At 28.0% G+C, this 11,395-nt stretch overlaps 1 protein-coding gene across 3 annotated transcripts in view; it reads right to left on the bottom strand.

Moving 5' to 3' along the window:
• Positions 1–7,976: 7,976 nt before the first annotated feature.
• The window catches only part of LOC123294735 (tyrosine-protein kinase Abl), a 45,528-nt gene continuing 42,109 nt past the window's right edge, over positions 7,977–11,395 (bottom strand). For all 3 annotated transcript variants that reach the window (XM_044875863.1, XM_044875862.1, XM_044875864.1), the window contains 4 exons: positions 11,122–11,389; positions 10,647–10,744; positions 10,323–10,582; positions 7,977–10,264 (listed from right to left, as the gene is read on the bottom strand). In XM_044875863.1, coding sequence (XP_044731798.1) covers positions 8,132–10,264; positions 10,323–10,582; positions 10,647–10,744; positions 11,122–11,389 — 2,759 coding nt within the window. In that variant the 3' untranslated portion in view covers positions 7,977–8,131. The remainder of the gene's footprint in view (positions 10,265–10,322; positions 10,583–10,646; positions 10,745–11,121; positions 11,390–11,395) is intronic.

The following is an 11,395-nucleotide window of genomic DNA, read 5'->3' as shown; positions in this document are numbered from 1 at the left end:
GGTATGGTACTTGAAAAATTTACATGGTTTTCAGAAATGTTAAAATTTTGAATTTTTCTATGTTAAACCGTTAGAGATAGATCAAAAGTTTAAATTTAAAAAATGTCCCTTATAAAAAAATAAACAACTTTTGTTTGAAACAATTTTTCGCAAACATCGTTGTTTTCTTGTGAAGGAACAAATTAGGACAAAACTTATTCATTTTCTTCAAAAATATAAAAGATACAGAGATGAAAATTTGCTGGTAGCTTTGTAAAATTTGCAAAGATGCAAAATTTGAATCATCTTTACATCGCGTTTTGCGATTTTAATGTAGAATATAACTGTAATAGTTCGTTGATTGTGATATTAATGTACCATAAGAGTATCAAACAAATATACTAAAAAAAGATTTATTAATTATTAAAACATAATTTATACTCATATTTTATAGAAACTTCGAGTGTAAATAATTTATTTTTTAAATTTAAATACAGTTTTTATAATTATAAAAAGAACATTTATTTTTTTTTTTATAAATAACTAAGAAAAGAATTTTTTTATACCTAATTTGCCATTAAATAATATTTATAATACATGAGTGGTAATAGAATTGAGTTAAATCAAAATCTGATACTCAATTACCTATATCTGTTGAACATTTTGTAGATCGATTATGTTACATAATTTGTTTCAACAACTAAAAGCGTTCGAATTACTATGTTAACTCGAAGACATGTTATGAGAAGGATGATTTTGCATCACCGTACCTGTGGAAAATCAATTACAGATCAGGCGATTTTAATAAAAAAAAATTGTATGGCAGAATAGTCTGCCCTTTTATGTGATCGTAGGTATAACATAATTTAAGGGACTAAATGATAGCTCATGTTCATAGCTGAGCTTTTTCTGGTAAGAAGTAGAAGTAAAAATCTACTGGAACATTTTTTTTTTATAAAAGAACAAACGAAGAAAGCTTTTTGTTATTTTATAAAGAATAACAATGCAATATAAATTTTCCTTAATACCAGATACGAACATTAGGCATCTCGCATTCGAAACTATCTTTATTTCAAATATTCAAAAATAGACTGTCAATTAATTTTTTTCTTTAAAATTACCCGATCTATCAGGTCTAAACAAAAAATTGATGATTCAAAACTCATTGTATATATTCTTGACTACGATGAAATTAATTTAATGAGAAGTGATTTTACAAAAATATCTAATTAAAGAGTTTCATAATTTGTTTCATAATATACATAAATATATAAAAGAGAAAAACATTTACTTCTTCCAAGTACATAATTATTATATATAAATATTTTTTATTATTGGAGCTAATTTCATCCCAAGCGTTGATTGCTAGCTATTCATTTTGTTTTAAAATACAAAAGAAATATAAGAATATAGATTGGATATTTATAATTTTTTGTTTGTTTTTTAATCTTAAAAATGTGATAATGAATATTTTTTTAAATACAGCGTATGGACTTTCAAATTAGAAACATTTTATATGGAACATACTATGACTTATAATCATAATATTTAAATCATAGTGTTGATGATATTTTGTATATACTTAAAAATCGGTTCTTGTCGTTGTTTTTGGATTAAAATAATGTACTATAAAAATAAAATAGACATATAAAAGATACATCTGATCGTATGGTCACTTGTCATTAAAATCGTTTATTTTTTAATCAAAAATCAGTGACACTTTAAAATATTAGTAAATGCAAGAATTAATACTGAATATTTTAAAAATAATGCTCTCTTGTCATATTGAAACTCCCTGATTCGTTCGCACAAGAAAGGCAATAGAAATCCTTAAGCTGCCTTATTCATCTGTTTATACCACTGCTATATGTTCTGAAATTCTACAGTTTATGGTTTAACGAATTTGGACGACTTGGAAATTTGTCTTATTTTTTCACAGTATGCAAATTAGTCACCAAAATCGGTACAATTAAACGTAGTTTAAATGAAGAGCTTTGCACTTCTAAGATTATGTTTAATTTTACAAAGGAGAGAGCCAATATCGACTTCATACTAAAATATCGATTTTTTTATAATGGCGTTTCCGATTTCAAATCAAGTGTTCTCGATCATCACATCGATTGTGTAATAAATAAAAAGAACTGTTTAATATAAGGGCCGCGTAAGCCAACTGAAACATTTATCATCAAACTTATTTCAATGAAAATTGAATTGCAGTGGTACAAAACCTTAATAATCTAAAATCATTGAATTAAATTAAATTTTTAACAATTCTTAGCTTTAAAGATTGCTTGAAACTATCGCTGTGGCGTAAAAGTAAAAACATGCCATTAAAAAATTTACATATTGCCTCATAAAGTATTTGTTATTTGTGAATTCATACTTTTTCATAGTTACTTGGCGAAATGCTCTTTTGGAAGTGTGTAAATCGAAAAAAATCGCATGTTTGGTAATATAATAGATCTACGCGCCATAACAAAGGGCAAAAATTTGATATTTATTTTAACAAGCCGCCCGTTTATATTTAATTTAACAAATCGGTTGCAAGAGTTTACTTTCAATTTCACAAGATCGCGTAATAAAATATTTGATCTGTGCATTAATGAGATTGGCAATCTTTGATGAATAAGAGTCCAAAAAATTCACCGAATAATTCCTCAGGATAAGAAAATTTCTTATGTCAAAATTAAATAATTGGTTAAGATTTACATTTTCTTTAGCTTTAACCTCATCTCTCATTTTAACCAATTTTAATGGCTACCTAGTAGAGATCACGAGTTGTTCCTCGCTATTTAGATATCAAATGATAATTTTGAATATTTGTCTTGTCTAAATAAATAAGAATATAGTAATTTTCGAATAAAAATTTTGTTTTTATTGAGTAAAACACATTCTAAGAAATTCATATACATTATATCGATGTAATAAATATTTATTGAAATTATGTTTATTCACTGATTTATGATTAAAAAAATTACATTTCATATAAAATATTATTTATATACATATGTAAATTTGAAATGATATTTTAAAAAAATCTTACATTACATTAAAATAAAAGCTCGTTCAATATAATTTTTGGAACTTTAATACATTGTTTTTGAATAAAGCATTATATTATGACAAAGCATAAATAATACCAGAAAACAATTTTTATAAAATGCGTATATCGATTTCGATGAAATTTAAAATAATTTCTTTCAAAATAATTTTTACACCTTATTTTATTTAAAAAAAAAAAACGATGTCTACTTTTTGATGTGATGAATAAATAAAAAAATGCTTTCACATCATAGTTTTTTTTTAGTCATTTCAATATCTTTGGATCATATAAAATTAATTTTACTATAATTAATTATGATTAACATTAATGATAAATATATTTGTATTTATACTTTATAAAAAAAAAAAATTTCACACATTACTTTCATACAAAATACATAAGACTAGTACACAATCCCGATTTGAACTACTTTTAAATGTATGTATTATATATTATTTATACAGGGTGTTTCATTTAAATTAGTATAGCCATTATATCGAGATTTATATTAAATAACGTACATATTGGGTGTTATGAATAAAAATATAGTATTTCGCAGAAACAAAATAGACCTAATATCAAGAGCAATTTCTACATAGATATTTATAATGACTTGTGGTGTGAAAAATTAAGAAAAAGTAAAGAAACCAAGGCTTATATACAAAAAAATTCGACGAGCATTATCAGCCTGAATTTTCAGAGATAAAAAAAAAATGTCATAACATGACGCGTTTAAAAATATCAGTATAATATCGTACGATAAATCTTCACTGGCTTTCAAGGTAACGATTTTTCTAATAAACCTTTTCATTTCAATTACGATTCATGATTGTTTCGAAGTTTCGGACAGACAGTAATAAGTTGGAAAAAGATATATGTTATTCTTTTGATCACATTAGTTATTTAACAAACTGTCCGAAACAAAAAGTAATCACTTTTTAAAATGAAAAGGTTTATATAGAGAAGAGGAAAAAATTACATTTAAGTCACAAACATTTCTATAACTCTAGGTTAAATGAGAAATGATAAAAATGTAAAAGAATTGAAGTCAAAATTATCTTTCATAATTTTAATTCTTATAAAAATTTTCAATTTACTAATATAAACAGAAGAATTACAAATTTCATTTTTCACTCCTTCACTAAACCCCCCTTTTACACTCCGCGGTTATGCTCATTGTGGTCGTAAACGCATTACCATTACATAAATCAGATGGTGTAGAAATAAAATGAAAAAATGCCGAAAAGTTCCTAGGATCAATATTAAAATATAAAATCTTGTTGTTAATTCCAAGGAAAGACACAAAACGATATAAAGGCATTAAATTGAAATCTACAAGGTACGTGTTGTTGGACCTCGGTAGTTGTGGTTAAGAACTGTATGAGAGTACAAAAACACCCAAGACATAGAAATTAAAACTCTTTCCAAAACCGGATAAGTTCTCCAGCAAACATAGTGATCAGCAAATATATGATCTAAACAATATGCAAACAATATTGTTCAGATCAATTCCTAGTGGGACCATCCATAATACTCATTATTCATTATTTCCCCAGCTGTACGCTTTTAATAAAATTTCTCTCGAAATGTTAACTGATATATTAGTTGTACCAATTTAAATAATCGCTCAATACAGAGGATGAAATAATTAAAATGTTTGTGTATTTTTACGTAAAAATTTAAAGTAATTGTTATGAATTTTTTTCACTCACCAAATTTAATCCATTTCATTTCAAATAAAATATTTCGCTTGTCAATCCTTTTTAAAAACATAATCTTATCCTATATGACAGAATTCCTGCAAATAATATATTATGCTAGTTTAAAATAATTCATTAAAAACCAATTTTAAAATGTGGCAATGGCACAATATACAGATAAAAACTAATTTGTATTTAATTACTTCAAAAACTGATATATACACATAAATACGTTTTACAAATGTCACATTATTTGAGCAGGAAATTCATAATGTTCCCAATTTTCTAAATTTGGTAAAAACGAGTAAAAAAACAAAATTTCATTGTTAAAATACACGATAACATTTTTATCGTTTTCCCCGTATACAGTTTAGAATTTATATTAAAATGTTTTAATCCTAGAAGTGTCGACATTATTCCTTAGGATAAAAAATAACATTTTTTTAGATTTTAGGAAAAATTTATTCCCTATCTAAAAAATATATACAAACAATTGACGATAAAATAAGATTATTTTGGCAATTTCAATTGTCTTTAAGCAGTCATATAATCTTAAAATATTATTTATTCTAGGAAATAGTGTGTAAATTTTAGAATGAAAGGTTAATATTACCAGTCGAAAAAATATATAATTTTGGTATCATAGAGGAATGGTGAAGGGGGAGGGGTATTATGGAGACTTCCAGTTTTTAATTTGGAATATCTACTGATACTTGCCTGCTTAGGTAGCTATTTTTAGCGTGTAAAATACTAAGTACTAAACTAGTTAGACAAAAAGTTTTTCAAATATAATATAATTTTTTTATTAATAATCTTTTCTGCCGGTACACGAAATCTTCCTTATTCATTTATCATGTTCCATGATTATGAAGCTTATCGTGGCGGCTAATGATGAAAAATAGACACACGGTCTAAAAATGTAACGCTACTTTTAAATTTGATAATTACTGCAGAATTACGCACGGGTCGACTAGAAATAATCATAGCACAGCCCATTGTTTTCCCATTAATTGGGCCAAAGGCTTTTCTACAAAATTTGTGAATAATGAATTTATCGGACTATTCATCTGTACCCTTTTTAGTGAAACTAACAAAATTATTATCATTTTTTGTTAGTTTGGTGAAAATTGGATAATGGATAAAAAGTCGAGTGATAAATTTCTGTGATTTTGATAAAAAATCTTTTATTTTTGACAGATTTTTTTTTTTTATAGCTTAATGGGGATCTTTGCCAAACTACCGTATGATATGGGTCAAGAATCCGCACTAAAAAGATTAAATTTATGTTAACCTGCCGTATAGATGTGATTACACAATCAATTGGATGAATAAAAGGATAAAAGTTAGTAAAATGCATTGTCTTAATTTAAATTACGACAAATACACATAAATAATAGAAAAACAATTTAAAATGTAGCGTTTAATAGCTGTCTCTCTTCTAGGATTAAACAATTTAAATAAAAATTTAGTATAAACGCTAAGCAAAATGTTTAAAAACAAATGAACTACCTTATTATTTTTAGGCATATTTCTAAAAACAAATACTAAATGATACAAAAATTGCGTTGTAACATGATATTCTATTGTTGATGATGTTTGAAGATGATTTTCTAATTAATATTTAGAGGAATTATACCATACAGATTATTACAGTTGTTTTTTTTTTTTTTAATTTTATATTGAGCATTTTATTTAAAAACAAAAAAAATATAACCTTCTACACATATCACAGTTGTATAGAAAATAAGAATTTTACTTTATACATTTTGTCACCCATTATTAAAACCCATATGTAATGTGAATTCAGATTTTTTTTTATTTAGAATAGTTTGAAATGACTACTTTTATGTTTTATCACAAATAATAATTTGAAACAGATCTTTATAGAAAAATTAGTTAAACAAATAAATTTTGTTATTTAATGTTTTAGAATCTTTGTTCACTAAAAATTGCATTAAATATTCAACCAGGTTCAAAAGAGAGTTCATTCATAACGTTAAATTTTTTTGTTGGTGTTTAAGCATGTAAAAGGAGATTAAAATTATGTGCCCTACCTGTTCTTCTTTTACACTAAATTGCTATCTATTTCTATAGTAAAGTTATTAACTGGCAACTTTACGGGCAATCTTCTCCCTGAAGGACTAATGTAAAAAAGATCTATAGCGTTGTATCGGTCTGAATAAATAACGTTAAAACGCAAAGCATGTTATATATTATTTTTCTAGCCTGTTTTTCTGTCACATTGCGAGATCTTTCTTATTCCTTTATCAATTCCTATGATTTACCCCTCATCTTAAAGCTTATCGTGTTGGCCTAAAAATGAACCGCTTACGAAAAAATAGACTAGAGAAATAATATTAAGATTTAATTTTGTTTATTATGTAGTTTGCATATCATATCTGTATTAAAATTGCTTATAATAAAAAGAAAGTAAATTTCTCTAGCATGTTTTTAGCTATGGGCACTGCATGAGTCAAACTTTTATTTCTGAAAAGATTGTGAAGTTTGATGTTGTATCCACAACATAAATTTTGGTTATTTTTGGCGAATTTCAATTTCCCAATACATAAAATTCAGATGGAGAAGCCGTAAATTTTCAAATTGGTGGTTAAGTATGTAAAAAATTATGATTTTCATTATGCTTTCATTTCTCTTCTCTCATATTATAACGACCAATAGGATTTCAAAATTTAATTTAATTTTCAAGATTTTGTCTTAATGGTTTTATTTTAAAGTTTTATTTTAATGATTTTGTCTTAAAAATTTTACTTTCTACCTACGATTCTACCCTTCTAGGATTTGCTTCTAATACCAAAATAGCTTTATTATATACAGTTCACTTCATTGATCTAATAATTCCTTAATAACAAATTTAAAATAAGGATTCGGTGGACACATAATGCTACTCTTTTAGATATAAAAGCTTCCACCAAAATTTCAGTTAACTCCAGACGATAGTAAAATTTTTTAAAAACTGTCCTGGTGAATGAAATTTAAGAAACAATAATTAAGTTAAATAAAATAATAAATAAATACGGTTTTCTTAAAAAAAGCCGTTTTCTCTGACTTTAAAGATATTTGTTGTTGCCTAAGTACTGTAATCCCCATAATATATATATTAATATCATAAACAACAAAAAAAGTGAGAAAAATTCGAAGAATATATAATATACGAAAAATTATGTATACGATAAATGTTTTCTTTTTTTTTTGTTTTTTAAAGACAAATTGTATTTTTTGATTGGTATGTTTTCTTTAAACTTATCCGCTAGGTATAAAAAGGTTATATAATATATAATAGCAAAAAGGAAAAATATTTTGTATGTGTTCACTGATATTTAAATAAAAAAAGGTCCAAAAACAAAAAACTCGACTACACAACATTATACATACATACAATATTAAAAATCTATCTGAGAACAGCATTCACAACATCTTTAATCGTGTTTGTAACATCAGCCAATAATCGTGTATTATCAGTAACGTTTCGACTACCAGCTGAACGTAATTGTAATGCTTCATTTTCTAAACGACTTAATAATTCTCTAAAATGAAATTTTAAGTGAGCGGGAACCATTGTATCCGCATATCCAACACACGATGTATGTAACAAACCTAATTTATCAGATAGTTGTAGCCATGTTGACGTTGTGACAGTCGAACTAACTTTTATTGATGATAAACTTGTTTCTAATGCTTGTGATATTTCTAGTATATTATCGCGACTTGTTTTCTCATGAGATTGTTTGTTCACATCATCATCGTTGGGTGTTTTATTATTGTCAATTACTGTGGGTTTTATTGAGACTGGTGGTTTCATTGCAATTGGTGTTGCATAAATAGCTGGCCCTAATCGATTACCAGCACCTAATACAGGTTTAACAGCTTTTACTAATGGTTTTACGGGTACGATAGGTTTTTCATCTGCATTCGGTGGCCATACACGTCGTTCATTTGTTTTTATTACAGTTAAACTTTTTGTCATTAAATTTTCTTCAGATGTTTCCTCCGATATTTGATTATCGTTTTGATTTGGAGGCGATTCTTCAGAATTATCATCTTTTTGTTTATTATTGCTTTTCACAGCTAATTTAGGACTTAATTGAGATGCAGAAATATTTTCATTTGTTTCTTTTGATTCCCACATTTTTTTCAAACTACTAATACTACCGGTACTTCTTCGTTTATCATCGTTCTCATCCGCTTTCAAGCCACTATCGTTGCTATTAATACTGGCGGTACTTTCTCGTTTTGTATTTGTATCACCGGAATGATTTGTACCTTCTGAATCGCCACTCACATCTTGTGATTGTTCGTCATCTTCATTTTCTGGCCGTTTATCACTTCCACCACTATCCACTTTTCGTAAACGTGATTTAAAGTCAATTATTAAACCTGTTTGTGAATTGGATTCATCTTTTACTGTTACAGGAGGACGTTTCGAAGTATCTACCTTTTTTAATTGTGATTTAAATGTGTTATTACTAGTGTCTGGTTTTGGTGGTAAAGATGATTGGGAAGTCTTTCGAAGTGTTGATTTCACTTCATTTTTATTAGGATCGTTGTTTTCTACTGTTTCATTTTCTTTGGTTGAGATTTCTTTTTGTTTTTGATTCGATTTTTCTTTGATTTCTGCTAATAGTTTTGATTCAAATATATCTTTTGCACCAGGTACCGTACTCTTTAAGACTTTTGATAGCGATTTATCATCTTCATTTTGTGAAGACAGTGGTGATATATCATTTTTAACTTTATCAGATTCGGGTGTTGGCGGCGGTGAAGGTAATGGTTCAAAAGGACTGGGACTTCCAACAGCTGGTGCATCACTCGCGGGACTAGAATCTACAGGATCCGGTGTGTTAGGTGTTCGTTCTTTTGATGTTTCTGTTGATGTTTCGCGATGTCGTAAACTTATACCAAACCTTGAACTAGCTTCTTCAACGGATGGTTCTGTGTTATTCACATCGCTATTAGTCTTTATAATATTTGGTCGTTTAAAAGTTGAAAGTGTAGGTGGGGGTTCTATAGGATCATTTAAATTATCAAATTCTTCAGGAGGCGGTGGTAAATCAGTCGGTGGGGGCGGGAATTCTAAATCGGCTAATGAAGGTTGAGCAGCTCGAGAAGGGCTACCTCCACTACGAAATGAAGAATTATTCATAGAGATAAAAGTACGTAGACCCACATCCGCACTGTTATTTCTCGAAATACCAGTACGGGGTCTATGTAGTTTCACAGCGGTAGGTGATGATGGCGGTTGATTTAAATGATGGAACGGTGTAGCACCACTCGATGAATTGCTTCGTATCATTTGTGGTTGTGTTCGGATGTTTGTACGAGGTGATAAAGATCTAACCGTTGAGTCAGTAGGTTGTTCAGGACATGTAACTGAAGTTGTAGGAACATTTTCTTGGTTTGTCGATAAACCACTTTGACGTAAGGACTCTAAATATGCCCCAATTCTGGCACCTTTTGGAAGAGTTCCATATCTGTTGATGGCACGCTTAACATTTTGAACTTCTAAAGCTGCGACTTGTACAACCTATTAAAGAGAACTCTCAATAAAATAATAAAATGGTTTATTTTAAAATTTGTTTAACCTTTTGAGTATTAGCAGTCTCCTTCGGTGGATACGTTCTTGATTTCTTTCCTCGCTGTTCTAATCCTCGATTACCCATAATAGGCGCACGTTTAAATGAAGAACCAGCTGGTGCAGATGTTCCAGTCATAAAAGTACCAGTACTTGCTTCAGGATATGAATGTGCACCAGAATCATCAGTATCGGGCGTTTGATCTTGTATATCACTTTCACTATCTCCTTTTGTACTAGCTGTAAGGCCTTGTAAATCTCTTGTCAAACCTTTAAAATAACAAATTTTATAAAATATCATTGAAAAAATGCAAATGATAAATTTTTAATTTACCATTAATATCAGTACCATCTTCAAGAGTGACTTCTTGCTGATTTGTTTCATCAGCAACGTAAGAACTATCTCGAAATGAACTACACGATGAAAGCAAACTGTAAACAATTAAAAATAATTGTAATAAACTAATATTATTTTTATTTTAAAACAAGAGAAACATTTTCTAACATAGTTGATTATTTAAATATTTCATGCAGGAAACGAAAAAAAGTGTTTTTAGACATCTATTTGATTAGTTTAAAAATAATATATATAGCCAAAGTAATGAATCGATTTATTAAATTCTCCAATTTGAGGTAAGTTTTTGCTTACAAATTGCAAACGTTAAATTAAAATTGCAAACGTTAGCTAATTTTGCTTTTACTAATTTTACTAATACAAAAGCAAATATCCTATTATTAAATATTACACAATTTAAAACAAATTTTCGGAAAACAATCGATATGTTAGTATTCTTAAAATTATATGATACCTAGTTCTTTTAGGTGGAGCCGGAGCTTGTTTGCCTCTTTTATTTGTTGGCCTCCGCATTTGAACTAAACTGGCTTTTCCTGATGCTATTGGTGCTCCTGTAAAAGTACTGAGTTTTCCAATCACTGAATGATTTTCACTTTGATCTTGATGTGTTGTTTGTATATTGTGTATGTTACTGGCACTACCCGAGTGCGCTTTTTTATATGATAATTGTGGTGTACCACAAACAACACCACTGTCACCGCTTTGAAGTTGTTTTTCTACTTCTACAA

The sequence above is a fragment of the Chrysoperla carnea genome, chromosome 3 (genome assembly GCF_905475395.1).
Source record: "Chrysoperla carnea chromosome 3, inChrCarn1.1, whole genome shotgun sequence".
NCBI classification, from domain to species: Eukaryota; Metazoa; Arthropoda; class Insecta; order Neuroptera; family Chrysopidae; genus Chrysoperla; species Chrysoperla carnea.
The sequence above is the reverse complement of the archived record's forward strand: the minus strand, read 5'-3'. Positions and strand labels throughout refer to the sequence as shown.